At 43.7% G+C, this 23,140-nt stretch overlaps 1 protein-coding gene across 2 annotated transcripts in view; it reads right to left on the bottom strand.

Moving 5' to 3' along the window:
* The window catches only part of LIPH (lipase H), a 61,852-nt gene extending 39,311 nt beyond the window's left edge, over positions 1-22,541 (bottom strand). For both annotated transcript variants that reach the window (XM_010376594.2, XM_030931044.1), the window contains exons 1-3: positions 22,351-22,541; positions 2,954-3,321; positions 1,759-1,867 (exon numbers count right to left, since the gene is read on the bottom strand). In XM_010376594.2, the coding sequence (XP_010374896.1) occupies positions 1,759-1,867; positions 2,954-3,321; positions 22,351-22,399 (526 nt within the window). In that variant the 5' untranslated portion in view covers positions 22,400-22,541. The remainder of the gene's footprint in view (positions 1-1,758; positions 1,868-2,953; positions 3,322-22,350) is intronic.
* Positions 22,542-23,140: the final 599 nt, after the last annotated feature.

The raw sequence follows: 23,140 nt of genomic DNA, 5'->3' as shown, positions 1-23,140 counted from the left end.
GAAAATTCTGGACCCCTCCCCAGGACAGACACCCAATATTTTACATGCAACTTCAGGAGCCTCTTACTCCCATACCCCAGATCAACATAAACTCTGGAAGGAAGTGCTGTCCAACAGAAATACAACATGAGGCGATTACAGCGGCTCGGACCTATAATCCCAGCACTTTGGGAGGCTGAGGTGAGAGGATTGCTTGAGCCCAGGAGTTCAAGACCAGCCTGGGCAACATGGTAAGACTCTATCTCTACAAAAAAATTAAAAATGAAGCAGGTGTGGTGGCACACACCTGTAGTCCTAGCTACTTGGGAGGCTGAGTGGAGGATTGCTTGCGCCTGGGGGGTTGAGGCTGCGGTGAGCTGCACGCCAGCCTGGGCAACAAAGCGAGACCCTGTCTAAAAAAAGGGGGGGAAAAAGGCCGTGTGCAGTGGCTCATGCCTGTAATCCTAGCACTTTGGGAGGCCGAGGTGGGTGGATCACCTGGGGTCAGGAGTTTGAGACCAGCCTGGGCAACAGGTTAAGATTCTATCTCTACAAATAAATTAAAAATTAAGCAGGTGTGATGGCACACACCTGTAGTTCTAGCTAATGGAGAGGCTGAGTGCAGGATTGCTTGCATCTGGGAGGTTGAGGTGGCAGTGAGCTGCATGTCAGCCTTGGCAACAAAGTGAGACCCTGTCTAAAAAAAAAAAAAAAAATGCCATGTGCAGTGGCTCACGCCTGTAATCCCAGCACTTTGGGAGGCCAAGTTGGGTGGATCACCTGGGGTCAGAAGTTCGAGACCAGCCTGGCCAACATGGCAAAGCCCCATCTCTGCTAAAAATACAAAAATTAGCCAGGAGTGGTGGCACATGCCTGTAATCCCAGCTACTCGGGAGGCTGAGGTAAGAGAATCGCTTGAACCCAGGAGGTGAAGGTTGCAGTGAGCCGAGACCACACCACTGCACTCCAGCCTGGGGGACAGAGCAAGATTCCTTCTCAAAAATGAATAAATAATTTTAAAAAAAATTTAAATTAAAAATAAAATTAAAAACTTGCAGCCCTAAAAGGTTACCTCCTAAATGCAGTTTTAATCATTTACCTCTCCCCTTTTTCCATCCACATCTACCTTTTCAGTTTCCATAGATTTAAAACAGCCCTCTAGGTATGAGGATGGATTCTGGGAAAGGAGAAATGGGAGAGGCTTTGAGACTCTGAAAGAGAGAGCCACTGTGGAAAGCTACTAAGCACTAGGCAAGAGATTCCAGCAAGGGAGTCTTTGTTTGGGATTTGACCTGCTGCATTTCCGAATGTTTTCATTCAGTGTTGGCCTGAAAGCTGATATTTAGAGAATAAGCCCCAGCCATCAAAATTCTCATCTCATTTTCTTATCATGAGACTCCAGCCATGCCTGGGGACTGACGCTTATTAGGTTTATAGTTCAGGGTCTTCTGGATTAAATAAAAGGAAGAGGACCAACTGCTTGGGGCACACAGATCTGAATGGGACATAGCTGTTTTTCCAGCCATAACAGAAATAAAGTCACGATTCATCTTTTCTATAGTATATACAATTTACAAAATGCTTTACTTAGGTCTTATTACATAGTAGCCTGAGGTCAATATTATTTTGATCTTCCTTTTGCACGCAAGGACTCATGCTCAAAGAGGTTAGGTAATTGGAGCTGGCTTTGAACCCAGGGAGTTGGCTTGGCCTACATAATGCTGCCCCGGTGAACACCCTGCCCAGGCCACCACCCCATGCCCATTCACAGGCGCTTACCTGTAATTCTCCCCAGCTGTCCATCGTACATCTCTCCAACAAACCCAGATATGTGGGCTCCTAGGCTTACTCCGATCATGTAAATGTCATCAAGAGAAGCTCCTTCTGCCTGGAATTTCAAGAGGTCCATCATTATAAATTGTAAGGGGCAAGGAATTAACAACATTTGTAGAAATTTCCTGGCTGTTGACTTTGGAGAAGTAATTCTAAGCACCTTACATCTATTATCTCATGTAAAGGCCACAACACCATGCAAAGTAAATACTATTCTCTTGACTATGCAGATGAGGAAACTGAGGCCCCAAGTTGAAGTAATCTGCCCCAGATCAGGCAACTGGGGAGAGAGCAGAGCAGGATTCAAAATAGTCTGTCCGCCGGGCACAGTGGCTCACACCTGCAATCCCAGCCCTTTCGGAGACTGAGGCAGGCAGATCACCTGAGGTCGGGAGTTTGAGACCAGCCTGACCAACAGGGAGAAACCATGTCTTTACTAAAAATACAAAATTAGCTGGGCGCGGTGGCTCACGCCTGTAATCCCAGCATTTTGGAAGGCCAAGATGGGCAGATCACGAGGTCAGGAGATCAAGACCAGCCTGACCAACATGGTGAAACCCCATCTCTACTGAAAATACAAAAATTAGCTGGGCATGTTGGCGTGTACCTGTAGTCCCAGCTACTTGGGGGGCTGAGGCAGGAGAATCACTTGAACCCCATAGGCAGAGGTTGCAGCGAGCCAAGCACCACTGCACTCCAGCCTGGCAACAGAGCGAGATTCCATCTCAAAAAAAAAAAAAAAGAAGAAGTTGAGGAAGCTCTAGGCATTTAAACCAAGAACTCCTAGACAGAACCTTTCCTACCTGTAAGACACCTTTACTGTGAGCGAGAAAAAAAATGTCCCTTCCTCAAGACACTTTGTCATCATCTGCTGGAAATTTATCATAACAAATATATAAATCTACAATGTCACAATGACAAGGGTGCTCCCTTACATGGGTGCCCTGTGCAGTGCACAGCCTAACGAACACCTATGGGCCTTTTGCACAGCCCCTCATCCCACCTTCCCTGGGGCTTATTCACATTTGCAAAATGTTGCAAAATAGGCCTCCTGCTCACTGTAGCTATCTCTTGGCTTTAAGCCCTCAGATAATGGGCCAGTTTCAACATAGCTCTGAATCATCTACAAGAATTCTCTTACCAATATCTGGTCAATAAATTCCTTCAAGACCATGGCTACTTTCCTGGTCTTACTAGAGGCATGGTTGTATATTAAAGTTGTAGCTCCTCGATTCCAATCAACAACAACTACGTTCATATCTTCAACAGAGAGCAAACCCTTTACTAAGTCCTCCATCCAAACAGGAGGGGAGCCTGTTGGCCTGAATCCATGGACGATGAAGGTGGTTTTCTTGGTCACATTCAAGTTCCCAAAAGCTGAGGAGTTGACGGTTTGTGCGCAGGTCAGGTTTTTCCTCGTGTAGAGCATCAGCCTCACGTTTAGTCCCGTACCGACCACTGCACTGTGAAAGCTCAGCCTGGTGAATGAAGGACATGTTTCTTCTGCGTCTGAAAATAAAAATGAGATGGCATCATGACAGGTCTTTCCTTAGTTGGGTATCAAGCAAGAGTGTTGTTCTATATTTGTAGGAGTTCTTCTTATGTTCCTGATAGGACCTGGTTAAGGGCTGGATCCAGTTGAATTAAGTTGCAAAATCATATATACACATTTTGAGACAGGGTCTCACTCTCACCCAGGCTGGAGTGCAGTGGCGCAATATCAGCTTACTATAACCTCCACCTCCCAGGCTCAAGCAGTTCTCCCACCTCAGCCTCCCTGAATAGCTGGGACTACAGGCACACGCCATCATGCCCGGCTACTTTTTGTATTTTTTTATAGAGACAGGGTTTCACCATGTTGGCCAGGCTGGTCTCAAACTCTTTCAACCTCAAGTGATCCACTCACCGCAGCCTCCTAAAGTGGTAGGATTACAGGCCTGAGCCCACTGCACCTGGCTGCAAAATGATATTTGTTTTTTTCTTGTTTTTGTTTTTGTTTTGTTTTGTTTTTTGGAGACAGAGTCTCACTCTGTTGCCCAGGCCCGAGTGCAGTGGTATGATATCAGCTCACTGCAACCTCCACCTCCCGGGTTCAAGTGATTCTCATGCCTCAGCCTCCCAAGTAGCTGAGATTACAGGCGCCCACCACAATGCTGGGCTAATTTTGGTATTTTTAGAAGAGATGAGGTTTCACCATGTTGGCCAGGCTGGTCTCGAACTCCTGACCTCAGGTGATCTGTCCACCTTGGCCTCCCAAGGTTCTGGGATTACAGGCATGAGCCACCATGCCTGGCCAACAAAATCATATTTGATCCAGAGCTTGTATGTAGTGACCTCTTGCTTCACCAGAAAACCATTCTTCCCGCCGGGTGTGGTGGCTTACGCCTGTAATCCCAGCACTTTGGGAGGCCAAGGCGGGTGGATCACGAGGTCAGGAGATCGAGACCATCCTGGCTAACACGGTGAAACCCTGTCTCTACTAAAAATACAAAAAATTAGCTGGGTGTGGTGGCGAGCTCCCATAGTCACAGCGCCTCAGGAGGCTGAGGCAGGAGAATTCACTTGAACCCGAGAGGCAGAGTTTGCAGTGAGCTGAGATCATGCCACTACACTCCAGCCTGGGTGATACAGCAAGACTCCGTCTCAAAAAAAAAAAAAAAAGAAAAAGAAGAAGAAGACCATTCTTCCAAATCCTATCCTCCTTCAAGGTTTAACCCAAAAGCCACCTTAATGAAGCCTTCTCTGACCCTCCCAGCCATAAGTACTATGCTTCACCCCAGAACTCCCAAAACTCCCTTTATGCACCTCATTGATGACACAATGGAAACCCACTTTCAGGCATGCATTATAGGTATCTATGTACATATGTGTCTATCCTGCTAGAACGCAATCTCTTTGAAATGGCAACTCATTACTTGTATATCCCTCATAGTGCCCAGCACATGGTAGAGGACTCAATAGCATGTGGAACAGCAAGTTATTCCCAGCTCCAAGTGGGAGATGATGAGTATCTTCTGTAAGATACTCAGAAGAGGCAAGGCACTACTGATGGCCATTCTTGGTGACCAAGAGCAAAAAGGGAAGGCTGTTAACATGCAATGGGCCAACAGAAGACAAGAGTGCCCTGGGAAACATCTGTCTGACTTCCTCCAATAGGAATTCAGGAAGCATTTGCTCTGGGTCCCTGTTCTCAATGAATCTTCATTTGCACATCCAGGAATTATTCTCCTTCATTCGAAGACTCAGAGTAGCCTTCGTCTTGGGGTCCCTGCCCATCTTTAATAACCTGAGTCTGTTCAGGTATGCATTTATTGAAACTTTTCGCAAAGGCTCTGGTACTCAGGAATGAGTGAAGTTTCATAATAGAATCAGCACAAAACTGACCCCCCAAATAAATAAATATGTAAATAAATAAATAAATAAAAATTAAATGAACTTAAAGGAAATTTACATGTGACTAGATGTTACTTGTTGGTTACACTTAAATTGATGGTTCTTATCGTTACTTCACAATTAGTGAAATTTGTTCCCAGAAAACACCGTCTGTAGGATTTCTGCTTTCATGAAGTTAAAGAGACTTATCTAGGACTAAAAGCTTCCCATTTTATTTATTTATTTATTTGATACGGAGTCTTGCTCTGTCACCCAGGCTGGAGTGCAGTGGTGCAATCTTGGCTCACTGCAACCTCCATCTCCGGGATTCAAGTGATTCTCCTGCCTCAGCCTCCCAAGTAGCTGGAATTAGAGGCACCTGCCACCATGCCCAGCTAATTTTTGTATTTTTAGTAGAGACAGGGTTTCATCATGTTGGCCAAGGTGGTCTTGAACTCCTGACCCAGGTGATCTGCCCGCCTCAGCCTCCCAAAATGTTGGGATTACAGGTGTGAGACATTGTGCCCAGCCAAGCTTGCCATTTTAAATAATTTTTCTTGGTATCTGAAAATTATCTGCATCCTCTGTTTAGTGCTCAAAACTGTGGTAAATCAGGTAGATAAATAATCGAGACTCTATCTCTTAAAAAAAAAAGTTAAGGAGGCTTTGAAATTTGAAATCCCTCATCCTAGAAAACAGGTGGTTAATGTTGAACCCCAAATGCGCGCAATCCTCCTTTTACTCTACTGCATCAAGTAGCATGTGTAGTGAGGCATGCTGGTGATGTAAACATTTTCTCCATCCATTAGCCTCTTTCATTTCCTCTTCCTGTAAGTTGCATGCTCCTGGGAACATGGACTTGCCTAGTTGTTTGTAGAGAAAGACCCAGAGCAAAGAGCTGCCTGTGTAATTAGTCATCTTATTGATCAGGAAGTGTCTTGGGGTAGGGCTGAGCCTCACCTTCTTAGCTATCAGTAAGGCTGGGTTTTGTTCCTGGGTGTGCAACTGACTCACCAGGTGGCCTGGGGAAATTATGTCATCTTTCACTTGCCACGTATCTGCCCAAGAGAGGAATCCTGGGGAGACTAATCTGAATGAGATCATACTTGAGAAGACAAAGATTCATTTCCCAAGAAGAGGACTGTTTAATTGTCTGGTTTTGTGTTTTGTTTTGCGTTTTGAGACAGTGTCTTGCTCTGTCACCCAGGCTGGAGTGCAGTGGCACGATGTCGGCTCATGCAACCTCTGCCTCCTGGGCTGAAGCAGTCCTCCCACCTCAACCTCTCAAGTAGCTGGGGCTACAAGCGCACACCACCATGCCTGGCTAATTTTTATATTTTTTGTAGAGACAGGCTTTCGTTATGTTGTCCAGGCTAGTCTTGAACTCCGGGGCTCAAGCGATCCACTTGCTTCGGCCTCCCAGAGTGCTGGGATTACAGCATGAGCCTCCACGCCCAGCCCTACATAATTTTTTTTAAGTCTTAGTTATTTTTGTAATGGCACTGTCCCCCGGAGAAGTCCATCATAAGTATTGAGTGAAATAGATTTCCTTGTTCCCCTAAATACTAAATATTATAAGAGCTTTACATATATTATCTCTCATTCTCAGAGAACATGTGCAATTCATTCCAAAAGAATCTACTCTATCCTAGATTCTATGTCAGGTGGCATTTTAGAGGAAGAATCAGTCAGTAATGAAATAATACACACAAATAAGTATAAAACTGCTACCTGTGATATGTGCCATGTAAAGGAGATAGAGTGTAAGATGAGAACTTAAATAGGGAGCTTGGTCTGGTCTGGGAATCAGGACTCTTCTTTCTCTTGCATCCTCTGAAAATAATGAGTATCTAAATGCCAACAATGGGGGATTCTTTTTAAATAATAAAAACACAACATCAAAGTACAACAACATTACAGTTGGGCAAATTCAAGTTACCCAAACTATTAAGCTTTATTTTTGTAGTTTTTTTATTTTATTACCTATACTTAATGTTTCAGGTGTTAGGTCCTTTTTAATTTTATCTGCCCCTTTTACCTTTAATTCCACCAATTTATATATATATATATATATATATATATATATATATATATATATATTTTTTTTTTTTTTTTTTTTTTTTTTTTTTGAAACAGAGTCTTGCTCTGTTGCCAGGCTGGAGTGCAGTGATGTGATCTCAGCTCACTGCAACCTCCGCCTCCCGGGTTCAAGTGATTTCCCTGCCTGTCTTCCGAGTGGGTGGGACTACAGGCGTGCGCCACCATGCCCAGCTAATTTTTGTATTTTTAGTAGAGGCAGGGTTTCACCATGTTGGCCAGGCTGGTCTCGATTTCTTGACCTTGTGATCCTCCCGCCTCAGCCTCCCAAAGTGTTGGGTTTACAGACGTGAGCCACCACGCCCAGCCTCAAATGATATTTTTATCATAACTGGGCTCTCTTTTCATCAGCATTTGCCTACTATATCTTTATCCTTTTTACCTTCTGAATCCCTTTATTTTACAGACTTTTTTTTTTTTTTTTTTTTTTTGAGACAGAATTCCACTCTGCTGCCCAGGCTGGAGTGCAGTGGGGCGATCTTGGGTCACTGCAATGTCCGCCCCCTGGGTTCAAGCAATTCTCTGCCTCAGCCTTTCAAGTAGCTGGGATTATAGGTGCCCACCACAACGCCCAGCTATTTTTTTGTATTTTTAGTAGAGATGGGGGTTTCACCCTGTTGGCCAGGCTGGTCTCAAACTCCTGACTTCAGGTGATCCACCCACCTCAGCCTCCCAAAGTGCTGGGATTACAGGCGTGAGCCACCAGACCTGGCCCCATTTTATGGATCTTATATATAGGATCAAATTGGGTTTTATTTTATGACCCACTCTCAGATCCTTTAAAAAAGATAAATGAATATATCCTTTTACATGTACTGGCATAACATATACTTGGCGTGGTACCCACAGAAGTGCCTAAGACCTGCCTTTCAGAGAAACTTCTGGAAGAACCACAGCTGAGTTGGCCGATAGCCCATGAAGCCATGGCTCCTGATGCTGCTCCCCACCAATCACTGAGCCAGGCCAGGCAGGTCATTCCTGTTCCATGTGGCACTCTCTACTTGGAAACTTTGGCTCAAGGACTCCCCATCAGTCTGGCTGAAATATCCTCAGAACTGTGCTGGGGTCTGAGGCTTTTCCTACCCAACTTTTCCTTTCTCCTCTCCATTCTCAGGTGCCAAACTGCCCACATCATGGTGTGAAGCCTCCCTCTGCCTATTCCCACTCCCTCCTCCTTTATCCTTCACACTCTCTGAAATAGATCTCTTGCACATCCATCCCCATCTTCTCAGAGGTCCCACATGGACACAACTGAACTGAATTCTGCAATGCTATATTTTCCAGGGTTAGCGACTTCTCGGTTCACTATCTTTTGCTTTATGGATTGTCTTCTTTTTTGTTGTTGTTTTCTCGGGGTTTCTTTTGTATGTATGTATTCTTTCTCATATTGGGAAGTTTATAGCTTGTTTTAATTCTTCTGGTAAACACCTTGATAACTCTGTATGAAATATTTACGGCTGGGCCCGGTGGTTCACTCCTGTAATTCCAGCACTTTGGGAGGCCAAGGTGGGTGGATCACCTGAGGTCGGGAGTTTAAGACCAGCCTGACCAACATAGTGAAATCCTGTCTCTACTAAAAATACAAAAATTAGCCAGGCATGGTGGTGTGTGCCTGTAGTCCCAGCTACTCAGGAGACTGAGACAGGAGAATTGTTTGAACCTGGGAGGCGGAGGTTGCAGTGAGCCAAGATCTCACCACTGCATTCTAGCCTGGGCAACAGAGCAAGACTCCCTCTCAAAGAAAAAAAAAAAATTAAAATCCTTTTTCATGGAATGTAGATGTGTGACCTGTATGCCAGAAGTAGACTACATGCAGAACTGTTCCAGACTGAAATACATCTATCCACACTTAATTATTCACCAACATGCAACCCCTGGCAAGGATTTCTGGGCATCTGGAAACTGGATTTCCAACTCGGAGTGTGCTGCCCACTTCTGCTGTGTGCTCTGCTGCTGATCTTTGTCAGAATAGCTCTTTCCTGACTCTACTCTAGCCCTGGCGTTAGTACCTTGAGACAATATCTAATGATTATTTGTGATATGTGATGAGGACATTAACACACTTAATACTTCTCTCCACTAACTGGACTTCTACCTTCTGATTTTTATTAGTTATAACATTATTTTTAGCTCACCTGGTGATTCCTTGTATAGTTTCAAAATAAATATTTAAGCCTCTGTGTATTGATATATCAGTCACAGAGTTTCTGTTCTATTTACTGTATCTGTTCTATCAACTCATTCCCTACCAAGAAAAATGAGAAAGTTAATAGACCTATATTGCCTCTCAAATCCTCCTTGATCCTTCTTTCAGAATACATACATACACCCCTAGAAACATGCACTCTCTTCCCATTGTCAAATACAGTCGATTCTCGTTATTTCTGGATCTTTCTTTCTTTTCCTTTCTTTCTTTCTTTCTTTCTTTCTTTCTTTCTTTCTTTCTTTCTTTCTTTCTTTCTTTCTTTCTTTTTTCTTTTCTTTCTTTTCTTTTCTTTCTCTCTCTCTCTCTTTCTTTCTTCTTTTTTTTTTTTTGTTTGTTGAGACAGGGTCTCACTCTGTCACACAGGCTGGAGTGCAGTGGCACGATCACAGCTCACTGCAGCCTTGACTTCCTAGGCTCAAGCAATCCTCCTGCCTCAGCCCTGAAAGTATCTGAGACTACAGGCAAGTGCCACCACACCCGACTATTTTTTTTTGAATTTTGGTAGAGATGAGGTCTTGCCATGTTGCTCAGGCTGGTCTTGAACCACTGAGCTCAAATGATTCTCCTGCCCCAGCCTCCCAAAGTGTGGGATTATAGGTGTGAGCCACCCCATCCAGCCACATTTGTGGATTTCTTTTTGGTTTTGGTGTTTTATTTATTATTATTATTATTATTATTATTTTTAGACAGATTCTCACATTGTTGCTTAGGCTAGAGTGCAGTGTCGTGATCTTGGCTCACTGCAACCTCCACCTCTCGGGTTCAAGCAATTCTCCCACCTCAGCCTCCCGAATAGCTGGGATTACAGATGTGCGCCACCACGCCTGGCTAATTTTTGTATTTTCAGTAGAGACAGGTTTTCGCCGTGTTGGCCAGGCTGGTCTTGAACTCCCGACCTCAGGTGATCTGCCTGCCTCAGCCTCCCAAAGTGCTGGGATTACAAGCGTGAGCCACCGTGCCTGGCCATATTTGTGGATTTCTTATGTGAAAATTTATTCATCACCCCAAAATCAATATTTGAGGAACCTTTTCAGTCATTCATGGACATGTGTAGAATGGCAAAAAAATTGTGTTGCCTGACATGCATGATCTCAGCTGAGGTCAGAGAGAGCAACACTCTGCCTTCTTATTTGTTTCAGCTCTCATACTCTAAACAGGTATCCTTTTCACGGACACTTAGGTGACAGTCACTTAGTGCAACGTTTTTTGCTTCCTGTGCTTTTTCTTTTTTCTTTTTCTTTTTCTTTTCTTTTCTTTTCTTTTCTTTTTTTTTTTTTTTTGAGATGGAATTTTGCTCTTGTCGCCCAGGCTGGAGTACAGTGGCGTGATCTCAGCTCACTGCAACCTCCACCTCCCAGGTTCAAGCGATTCTCCTTGCCTCAGCCTCCTGAGTAGCTGGGATTACAGGCGGCCAGCACCACGCTCCGCTACTTTTTGTATTTTTAGTAGAGACAGGGTTTCACCATGTTGGCCAGGCTGGTCTCGAACTCCTGAACTCAGGTGATCCACCCATCTCAGCCTCCCAAAGTGCTGGGATTACAGGCGTGAGCCACCATGCCCAACCAGTTCCTGTGCTTTTTCTTGGTTATTTCACTGTTTAAAATGGTGTCCACTCATAGGTTTATTGCAGCACTATTCACAATAGCAAAGATGTGGAATCAACCTAAGTATCTATCAACAGATGATTGGAAAAAGAAAATATGATGTATATATACAATGGAATACTATGTACTCATAAAAAAGGATGAAATCATGTCTTTTGCAGCAACATAAGAATAGAACTGGAGGCCGTTATCTTAAGTGAAATAACACAGATGCAGAAACACAAATACTGCATGTTCTCACTTATAAAGGAGAGCTAAATAATATATCTAGGGCTGGGCATGGTGTCTCACGCCTGTAATCCTAGCACTTTGGGAGGCCAAGGCAGGCAGATCACTTTGAGCTCAGGAGTTCAAGACCAGCCTGGGCAACATGGTGAAACCCCGTCTCTACTAAAAACACAAAAATTAGCTAGGTGTGGTGGTGCACTCCTGTAATCCCAGCTACTTGGGAGGCTGAGGCAGGAGAATTGCTTGAACCTGGGAGGCAGAGGTTGCAGTGAGCTGAGATCATGCCACTGCACTCCAGCCTGGGCAACAGAGCAAGACTCCACCTCAAAAATAATAAATAAATAAATAAATAAATAAATAAAATGGTGCCCAAGCATAATGCTGAAGTGCTGTCTAATGTTTCTAAGCAGGAGAAGGCTATGATGTGCCTTATAGAGAAAATACATGTGTTGGGTAAGCTTCATTCAAGCATGAGTTAGAGTGCTGTTGGCCATAAGTCCAATGTTAATGAATCAACAGTATGTATTAAATCAGAAGCCTTTAAACAGAAACACACAGAAAGTTATGTGTTGATCCGCTGACAAAAATATTGTGACCAGAGGCTTGCAGAAACCTAACCTTGTACTTCCCCTAGGAGCAATGGTTCAGTATTTGCTAATTCAGTGTTTGAGGACACTTAATAGGACATAACTAACACAAATAACGAGAACAGGCTGGATATAAAAATTATCTTCTGGACTCACGCCTGTAATCCCAGTGTTCTGGGAGGCCAGGGCAGGAGGATTGCTTAAGCCCAGGAGTTTGAGATCAGCCTGGGCAACATAGCAAGACTCCATCTCTATTTTTTTGTAATTATCTTCTGAAATCATACTGCTCCAGTTATGTAGTTTTAGTTCTATAAAGTACATGTCCATTGCTCACTGAGTCCTTTTCCTAAGCTTCTCGCTTCACCACTAGGTGACTGGCTCTTGCTGTCATTTTTTTTTTTTTTTTCCTTTGGGGCAGAGTTTCTCACTGTTGTCTCTCAGACTGGAGTGCAATGGCATGGTCTTGACACACTGCAACCTCCACCTCCAGGTTCAAGCGATTCTCCTGCCTCAGCCTCCCATGTAGCTGGAATTACAGGTACATGCCACCACGCCCAGCTAATTTTTGTATTTTTAGTAGAGAACGGGGTTTCACTGTGTTAGCCAAGCTGGTCTCGAACTCCTGACCTCAGGTGATGCACCCGCCTCGGCCTCCCAAAGTGCTAGGATTACAAGCTTGAGCCACTATGACCAATGCTCTTGCTATCTTTTCAAGGAGGGCTCATGGTTAATATAATCCCTAAATTTGTTTGTATCTGGGAATAAATTCCTTAGCCTAAATGATGACCTGGCTTTGAACCATATTCTTTCCTTCAGGAAAGATCAATATTCTATTTTCTTGTACTGAATTTCACCCTGGAGAGTTTTCCTCACTTTTTTTTTTTTTTTTTTTTTTTTTTTGAGATGGAGTTTCACTCTTGCCACTCAGGCTGGAGCGCAATGGGTTGATCTCTGCTCACTGCAAACTTTGCCTCCCAGGTTGGAGCGATTCTCCTTCCTCAGCCTCCCCAGTAGCTAGGATTACAGGTGCCCACCACCATGCCTGGCTAATTTTTGTATTTTTAATAGATATGGCATTTCACTATGTTGGCCAGGCTGGTCTCGAACTCCTGACCTTGGGTGGTCCTCCTGCCTTGGCCTCCCATGGTGCTGGGATTACAGGCATGAGTTACTGAGCCTGGGTAAGAATTTTCTCCTTTTTATATCACTGCGTTTTTCCTACCACATTCCTGAAGCATTATTTCCTTTTTCCAGAAAAACTCCCCACTGATGTAGAAGCTCCAGGATAATTCATATGTTCTACCCATTGTATTCTCAGTGCCAAGAACAGGGCCTGGTTCAGAGTTACCATCAATAAATGTTGCTTGAACAAATGAATATCAACATGTTAGTATGTTCTGCAGAGACCGGATCCTCCAAAGTGTTGGAATTACAGGTGTGAGACACTGAACCCGGCCTCATTCTTTAAATATTCATTTCTCTTGGTATTTCTGAAGTCATCAGGTACTTGTATGCCTTCAGAAAGCAAAACCCTTTTGAGTTATTTTATTGTTATGGTACAAAGTCAAGGTTGTTCAGAGGTAGTGCAACAGAGCACATATAACCAGTGACCACAGAACATGTTAAACTGGTTTTTAAAGCTTAACTTCTTCTATTAGAGTTTATCTGAAACAGGAGAAATTTTGCCTGTCCTTTTCAAACTACTCTGAAATTCAGTTATTCTGAAATACCATTTCCTGTTGACAGTTGGAAAATTACAGCTAGATTGGTGTTTCCAATATACTTTGATAAGGAATTCAGACTCCTATTTAGAACAGGCATGATTATCATTTATTCCCTTCTATCTCTTAAAAGAAAAAGAAACATATCCAGGTAGGATACCAGGGCAATCTGACTGTAACTTCTTTAGCATAACTGTGCCTGAGATGTTTTCTTGCAATTTAATGCATGTTCTCCTGCAAACCAAATCTGGCCATGCCCATTTATATATTGTCCATGGCTACTTTCCTGCTCTAAAGGCAGAGTTGAGTGGTTATGACTAACGGTCCATAAAGCTGAAAATATTTACTATCTGTCTCTTTACAGAAAATGTTTGCCAACCCTAGTCTAATGTCCTAAACACAAATACAGGCCAAGTGTGGGTGGCTCACACCTGTAATCCCAGCACTTTGGGAGGCCGAGATGGGAGGGTCCCTTGAAGGGAGGAGTGCAAGACAGCCTGGGCAACAAAGTGAGATCCCATCTCTACAAAACAAAAAAACAAAACACGACCTTGGAAAGAGTGTGAGTTTTGGAGTCAGACCTAGGTTTGACATCCAACTCCACTGCCTATTAGCTATGTGACCTCTGGTAATTAATTGCCTAACCTCTCTGGGCCTCAGCTTTGCATCTGTAAAATAATCATAATAGGCCAGGCATAGTGGCTCACACCTGTAATCCCAGCACTTTGGGAGGCTGAGGCAGGCGGATCACTTAAGGTCAGGAGTTAGAGACCAGCCTGGCCTACAGAGTGAAACCCCATCTCTACTAAAAGTACAAAAAAAAAAAAATTAGCTGGGTGTGGTGGCACATGCCTGTAATCCCAGCTACTTGGGAGGCTGAAGGCAGGAGGATCACTTGAACCCGGGAGGCAGAGTTTGCAGTGAGTGGAGACCCAGTCACTGCACTCCAGCCTGGGTGATAGAGTGAGACTCTGTCTCAAAAATAAATAAATAAATATAAATAAAAATACAAAAATTAGCCAGGTGTGGTAGTGCACACCTGTAATCCCAGCTACTCTGGAAGCTGAGGCAGGAGAATCACTTGAACCCAGAAGGCAGAGGTTGTGGTGGGCCAGGATTGCGCCACTGCACTCTAGCCTGGACGACAGAGTGAGACTCCATCTCAAAAAAAAAAAAAATTTCTAAAGCTCAGCGTGGTGGTGCAGGCCTGTATAGTCCAGCTACTTGTGAGGCTGAGGCAGGAAAAACACTTGAGTCCAGGGTTCAAAGCCTGCCTGGGCAATATGGCAAGACCCATCTCTTTAAAAAAAAAAAAAAAAAAAAAAAAGGCTGGGCGCAGTGGCTCCTACCTGCAATCCCTGCACTATGGGAGGCCGAGGGGGGCAGATCACGAAGTCAGGAGATCGAGACCATCTTGGCTAACACGGTGAAAACCCGTCTCCACTAAAAATAAGAAAAATTAGCCGGGCGTGGTGGCAGGTGCCTATAGTCCCAGCTACTCAGGAGGCTAAGGCAGGAGAATGGCGTGAACCCGGGAGGCGGAGCTTGCAGTGAGCCGAGATTGCACCATGCACTCGAGCCTCGGCGACAGAGCGAGACTCTGTCTCAAAAACAAAAATAAAAAAAAAAAAATTCCCGCCCGGTGCTGTGGCTCACACACTTTTGGAGGCCAAGGTGGGAAGATCACTTGAGCCCAAGAGTTCGATACCAGCCCAGACAACAAGGTGAGACCCTGTCTCTACAAAAAATCAAAAAGTTAGCTACGTGTGGTTGCACGTGCTGGTGGTCCCGGCTACACTGAGCCTGTGGCAGAAGGTTGGTTTGCACCCAGGAAATCAAGGCTGCAGTGAGCTGTGAGCTGTGATCACACTACTGCACTCCAGCCTGGACAACAGAGTTAAGACCTTGTCTTAAAAAAAAAAAAAAAAGAAAAGCTGCCTATGCTGTCTCAGCTACACACTCAGCTCTGGCTTCTTAGCTTCCACCTCATTTTGGAGGAATTAATTTTATTTCCCACATTTCTGATTGGGAGAAAACCTCTTCAAAGAGAGGAGACTCCTCATTCATATCCAAAGAGGTATCTGTGTAAAAAGAAGACAGAATTGTGGACAGAGGAGGGGAAGTTCTGAGATTCTATGATAGTCAATAAGCAAAGGTGGGAACTATTTGAACCTGGGAGATGGAGGTTGCAGTGAGCCAAGATCGCACCACTGCACTGCAGCCTGGGTGACAGAAAGTCTCCGTCCCCAAAAACTAAGGTATCTCAGACCTGTGGTTGATGAAGGTGCCTTGGACCCTTTGGTCCACTGACCTCCAAACTTATATGACAGAAGTCCTACATGACAGAATTTCACGTCAATTTCATGTCCTACATGAAATTAACCTTGATGTGTAGTGCCCAGTCAGGAAGTAAAACAGCCCTGACTCATACTGCTTTTTAATCTGGAGTTTTGCTTTCTAAGGTGTGCTTGAGCTTTCTTCCCCTCCACCCCGCCCCCAAACATGACAGATGTGTATTAATAACTTCTTTAGAACAGAGGTCCACAGTCAGGTTTACTGACTTGATGCTGCCTGAAAGTATTTACTGAAGGCGGGGCACGGTAGCTCACGCCTATAATCCCAGCACTTTGGGAGGCTGAGGAGGGTGGATCACCTGAGTTCAGGAGTTTGAGACCAGCCAGGCCAGCCTGACCAACATGGTGAAACCCTGTCTCTACTAAAAATACAAAAAATTAGCCAGGCATGGTGGCAGACACCTGTACTCCCCAGCTACTCGGGAGGCTGAGGCAGGAGAATCACTTGAATCTGGGAGGCAGAGGTTGCAGTGATCCGAGATGGTGTCACTGCACTCCAACCTGCGCAACAAGAGCGAAACTCCATCTCCAAAAAAGAAAGAAAGAAAGAAAGAATTTACTGAAACCCAGATAAAGATTAAGAGATACATTTTCTTTTTCTTTTTTTTTTTTTTTTTTTTGAGACGGAGTCTTGCTCTGTCACCCAAGCTGGAGTGCAGTGGCCGGATCTCAGCTCACTGCAAGCTCCTCCTCTCGGGTTCATGCCATTCTCCTGCCTCAGCCTCCCGAGTAGCTGGGACTACAGGCTCCCGCCATCTCGCCCGGCTAGTTTTTTTGTATTTTTTTAGTAGAGACGGGGTTTCACAGTGTTAGCCAGGATGGTCTCGATCTCCTGACCTCGTGATCCACCCGTCTCGGCCTCCCAAAGTGCTGGGATTACAGGCTTGAGCCACCGCGCCCGGCCAAGAGATATATTTTCAAGTATTCTGCATGGTTGGCAATGGATGTCAGTATTTGGGATACAAGCTCATTACGCGTTGATGCCAAAATGTTCACAGTAACCTATGCTTGAGCACACTCTTATGCTTGCCTGAAAACACTGTTCCAAAGGAATTTCCAAAAGTCCAAGAAATAAAAATCTGAAGTTTTTTTTAGGCCAGAAACTTTGCCTTCCTTGTGTTAGAAAATGAGTTGGGGCCGGGTACAGTGACTCAAGCCTGTAATCCCAGCACTTTGGGAGGCCGAGGCGGGCGAATCACCAGGTCAGAAGATCAAGACCATCCTGGCCAACCTGGTGAAACCCTGTCTCTACTAAAAATACAAAAATTGGCAGGCTGGGCACAGTGGCTTACGCCTGTAATCCCAGCACTTTGGGAGGCCGAGGTGGGCAGATCACAAGGTCAGGAGATTGAGACCATCCTGGCTAACACAATGAAACCCCATCTCTACTAAAAATACAAAAAATTAGCCAGGCGTAGTGGCGGGTGCCTGTAGTCCCAGCTACTAGGGAGGCTGAGGCAGGAGAATGACGTGAACCCGGGAGGCGGAGCTTGAAGTGAGCCGAGATGGCGCCACTGCACTCTGGCCTGGGCGACAGAGCAAGACTCAGTCTCAAAACAAACAAAAAAAAGAAAATTAGCTGGGCGTGGTGGTGGGCACCTGTAGGCCCAGCTACTTGGGAGGCTGAGGCAGAATTGCTTGAACCCAGGAGGCGGAGGTTGCAGTGAACTGAGATTGCACCACTGCACTCCAGCCTGGCCGACAGAGCAAGACTGTCTCAAAAAAAAAACAAAACAAACAAACAAACAAAAAAAAACAAAAATAAAACAAAAAAACTCATCCTAGGCCGAGCACGATGGCTCACGCCTGTAATCCTAGCACTTTGGGAGGCCGAGTTAGGTGGGAGCAGGTCAGGAGTTCCAGACCAGCCTGGCCAATATGGTGAAACCCCATCTCCACTAAAAATACAAAATTAGCTGGGCATGGTGGCACATGTCTGTAGTCCTAGCTACTTGGGAGACTGAGGCAGGAGAATCACTTGAACCTGGGAGGCAGAGGCTGCAGTGAGCCAAGATCGCGCCACTGCACTCCAGCCTAGGTAAGACACAGCAAGACTCCACCTCAAAAACAAAACAAAACTCATCCTGAGCCAGATTGTGAAAGGATTACAGTTGGACAGGGTCAAACTTGTAAAGCATTTGTTTCGCCAGGCGTGGTGGCTCACACCTATAATCCCAGCACGTTGTCAGGCTTAGGCGAGTGGATCACAAGGTCAGAAGTTCAAGACCAGCCTGGCCAAGATGGTGAAACCCCATCTCTACTAAAAATACAAAAATTAGCTGGGCATGGGGGCGAGTGCTTGTAATCCCAGCTACTCTGGAGGCTGAGGCATAGAACTGCTTGAACCCAGGAGGCGGAAGTTGCAGTGAGCCGAGATCACGCCATTGCACTTCAGCCTGGCAACAGAGCGAGACTCCATCTCAAAAAAAAGAAAAAGAAAAGGGCCGGGCGCGGTGGCTCAAGCCTGTAATCCCAGCACTTTGGGAGGCCGAGATGGGCGGATCACGAGGTCAGAAGATCGAGACCGGCCTGGCTAACACGGTGAAACCCCGTCTCTGCTAAAAAATACAAAAAACTACCTGGGCGAGGTGGTGGGCGCCTGTAGTCCCAGCTACACCGGAGGCTGAGGCAGGAGAATGGCGTGAACCCGGGAGGCGGAGCTTGCAGTGAGCTGAGATCCGGCCACTGCACTCCAGCCCGGGCGACAGAGCGAGACTCCGTCTCAAAAAAAAAAAAAAAAAAAAAAGAAAGAAAAAGAAAAGAAAATATTTGTTTCTTTTTCACCCTGGGCAGAGACAGGCAAGAAGCATATGGGCAGATTGCCCTCTTGATTGGAAGGATATGTCTGCTTTTAACCACTGGCTGTATTTCTTTAGGATGCAACCGAGAAAATAAATGAGATGCCAGATTTTCTCATTCTCATTTCTGCATCATGTGCATAAATATGCACATTCACACCCCCTCATTCACCTTTGCCAACTTGTTAGAGAAAGATGAGTCACCATACAGGAACAGTTCTAAATCATTCTAGAGGATTACAAATATCTGAGGAAATAATTCTGGTTTTGGCACTAAACACTTTTCTCTGGGAAAATATCTACCTAGTTTTACAGTTGCTAGGGCCAAAATATTGATAGCAGAGTAACTTTAAAAAATACTTATATCAAGCAGCCTTAATTTATAACAACATTTTAAAACCTATGTTTGTTGTACCACCGGTAGCTGAAAAACCCTGAGGGCTTGTTAAAAATGCAGATTCCAGGCCAGGCACAATGGTATGTGCCTGTAAGTTCCAGATACAGACAGGGTGAGAAAATTTTTGAAACAGGGTTTTGTTCAGCCAGCTGAAGTGCAATGGCTACTCAGAGGCACAGTCATAGCTCACTGCAGCCTCCAACTCCTGGGCTCAAGTGATCCTCCCGCCTCGGCCTCCCCAAGTGCTGGGACTACAGGTGTGAGCCCCAGGACCAACCAGAAAAGTGTTTAAAATGTAGATTCCAGGATCTCACTCCAGACCTACTAAGTTTGGATTTTTGGAGGTGGAGTGCATTTTAATCAAGACCTCAGGGGATTCTAGTGTACTTTAGTTTGTTAGCTGTTGCTTTGTTCACTGGTAAGATTATGGCAAACATTCCTAACATGATTTCACAAAGATTAGAAAACAAAACAAAGATCTCTGAAACTGAATGACTTGTATCCTTGGGATTTCTGAAGCTCATTTGAATGCTTAGTAATTTTTGGACTGCAAGCAGAAGGGAAAAACAAAGTGCGTGCATTTGAGATTAATAATGTCTGCTACCAGATGAATATTATCCAACACCCTCACTAATGAAAGTTCCAAGTTTATGGTTTCCTAGACACTGAGAAGACTAGAATTAGCTTACAGCTATACTATTTTTTTCCTTCAACCTACAGAAGTTTATTCTTGTGTGTCTCTGTCTGCTGAGATTCTATCATGCAGCAGTGACAGTCTTCTAGAATCATGTAAAACAAGACTTTACTTCTGAGAAGATGCTAAGGAAAAGGAAGGTCACAAAAAATTAAGTTGCTGTTTTATCAACTTTATAAATGGAAACGTATAACGAAAGACTGGAAGAAGGTACCCACAAGCCATCTCATGTTTTTGTATTAGGGTTGGCCCTGACCAACTTAAGAGACCTCTACCTTTATATTCTTTTTTTTTTTTTTTTTTTTTTTTTTTTTGAGATGGAGTCTCACTTTGTTGCCCAGGCTGGAATGCAGTGGCATGATCTTGGCTCACTGCAACCTCTGCCTCCCAGGTTCAAGAGATTCTCCCGTCTCAGCCTCCCGAGTAGCTGGGATTACAGGCGCATGCCACCAGGCCCAGCTAATTTTATATTTTCAGTAGAGACAGGATTCACCATGTTAGCCAGGCTGGTCTTGAACTCCTGACCTCAGGTGATCCACGTGCCTCGGCCTTCCAAAGTGCTGGGATTATAGGCGTGAACCACTGCACCTGGCCATTTATGCTCATTTTTTTTAATTTAAAAATGATAATAGGCTGGGCGTGGTGGCTCACGCCTGTAATTCCAGCACTTTGGGAGGCCGAGGTGGGCGGATCACAAGGTCAGTAGATTGAGACCATCCTGGCCAACATGGTGAAACCTCCTCTCTACTAAAAATACAAAATTAGCCAGGCGCAGTGGTGCACTCCTGTAGTCCCAGCTACTTGGGAGGCTGAGGCAGGAGAATCTCTTGAACCAGGGAGGGAGAGGCTGTAGTGAGCTGAGATCGTGACACTGCACTCCAGCCTGGGTGACAGAGTGAAATTCTGCCTCAAAAAAAAAAAAAAAAAAAGATAATAAACATATACTTTAAAATGTCGAATTCTCAGTTAAAAATATCATCATTGGTATGATTTTAACTTACTAGAAAATCAACTTCAAAATCATATATAAAGAAAAATTTATAGGCCAGAAATCCTAATACTGTTTTTCCATTTCCCTTCAAAACTTCATTCACATGCATAAATACATGATTTTAACATAGTTGTAGTCATAGTTTACCAACAAATTTAAGTTCTATTTTTTCTACTTGGCGTTACTTTAAAAATGTTTGCTTATTTCTGCATAGCATCAGAATTAGTTTAAAGGCTACTTTAAAAAAATTAAGTTGATATACTGTCTTTTATCCATTCCTGTATGTAGAAACATTTTGGTTATATCTAGTTTCAAGTTACTGCAAGTAATATAGTTAGACTTATCTCTGCATAGGAGGCTTTTCTCTTTTAAAAGTTATTCATTTAGAATAAATTCCCAGCAGTGGTTTTACTAGCTTAAAGTACATGAACATTTTTACAGGTCTGAATATATAACATATTTACCCTTTGCCCCTCAAAAAAATTATATCAACCTTCATTACCACAGCTATCTGAAACAAAACTGAATACTTAAAAAGGTTGCAAAGTGTCAAATTTTATTTTTTTAAGCATTTCACTTTATTTTTGTTACATTATCAGGTACATTTGGGTTTTAATTTTGATTTCCTCATTATGATTAACAATTTTTGGCCGGGCGCGGTGGCTCAAGCCTGTAATCCCAGCACTTTGGGAGGCCGAGACGGGCGGATCACGAGGTCAGGAGATCGAGACCATCCTGGCTAACGCTGTGAAACCCCGTCTCTACTAAAAAAAATACAAAAAAACTAGCTGGGCGAGATGGCGGGCACCTGTAGTCCCAGCTACTCGGGAGGCTGAGGCAGGAGAATGGCGTGAACCTAGGGAGGCAGAGCTTGCAGTGAGCTGAGATCTGGCCACTGCACTCCAGCCCGGGCGACAGAGCGAGACTCCGTCTCAAAAAAAAAAAAAAAAAAAAAAAAAAAATTTTTTAAGTTATAAGTATGCCAGGAACCATTCCAAGTAGTTTATCTATATTATGTTTTCTCTAAGAATAATTTAAATAAACTCTCGATGTATGAAAATATAAAAACCAACCCTCGATATATTAAATACAAGATAAATTTTTGTATTTCCAGAAAATAAATCATCTCATTTCACAGAACTAGAAAGACACAGATAAATAGGCTACGAAAGAAAATAAGACTTCTAGATTTTTCAGCAGATTTGATTGTTGTACATAAGAAGAAATTAATTTGAAGACATAATAGCTTCTTTTATTATTGAGAATTTTTTTTCAGGATTAGAAAGTTCATCTAACCTGTATCTTTTTTTTTTTTTTTTTAAGGAAAAGCTAAAGAAATGATATAGGCTTCCTATATCTTTTTCCTTAAAAACGACTCTATGGAACTTAAAAAGTTCACTGAAGGAAGTGGAATGATGACATGCAAAATGACAACACAACTAATTCTATTTTTTAAGCAGTTAAGAAAACCAGTTAGTAAATAACCTACCTGATCTTGCCAAGCACATCAAACTGATGAATAAGTAGAATCTCAACATATGGAAACTGGAGAGATCGTGTGTCACATTCACAAGAATGATTTACTTCGCAGAGGCTTAAGAGTTTCCACTGCGGTGTTTTGCTCACAGTGAGCTCAGACGACTCAGAGGTGTGGTGACAACAGGAAGTTCCCTAGGGACTGACTGCAGGCAGTCCCAACCCTTTCAGGATCTTTGACTCCTCCTCTTTTCAATAAAAGGTCAGTTACTGTCTACTTTATACAATTTTATGCATATCTTAATATTATAATCTGCATTTGCAGAATGACGAGTTCAGAATAGTTTCATTCTTTGTGGGCGGTTTATTAGTTGTTTGGCTTGGTGTGTTGAAATCCAGTGTGACTTGAGATCTTTTCCCCCTTGGTTCCTGTGAATGAAATAACAAATCCAGTTTGTATCTGTTGGCCTGTGTATACAAAACCAGTTTTTACATTAATTCATACACTCATTCATCATAGGACAGTCTTTAGATTTTATTAAGAACATTTCATTAGGTCCAATTATATATCTACTTTTGCCAAAATATATGTATGCTTCAGATTAAAGGAAACTTTTTTTGGTATTATATCTCTTTATTTGTATTTCTACCTATCTAGAATTTCTACATCTCTAATAGTTCTTTTTTAAAAAGGAAAAATAGGCCAGCGCGGTAACTCACGCCTGTAATCCCAACACTCTGGGAGGCTGAGGCCTGCTTGAGGTCAGAAGTTTGAGACCAGCCTAGCCAACATGGCAAAACCT

This window comes from Rhinopithecus roxellana, chromosome 1, assembly GCF_007565055.1.
Source record: "Rhinopithecus roxellana isolate Shanxi Qingling chromosome 1, ASM756505v1, whole genome shotgun sequence".
Classification (NCBI taxonomy): Eukaryota; Metazoa; Chordata; class Mammalia; order Primates; family Cercopithecidae; genus Rhinopithecus; species Rhinopithecus roxellana.
Note: the sequence above shows the minus strand (reverse complement) of the source record. Positions and strands in the feature narration are given on the sequence as shown.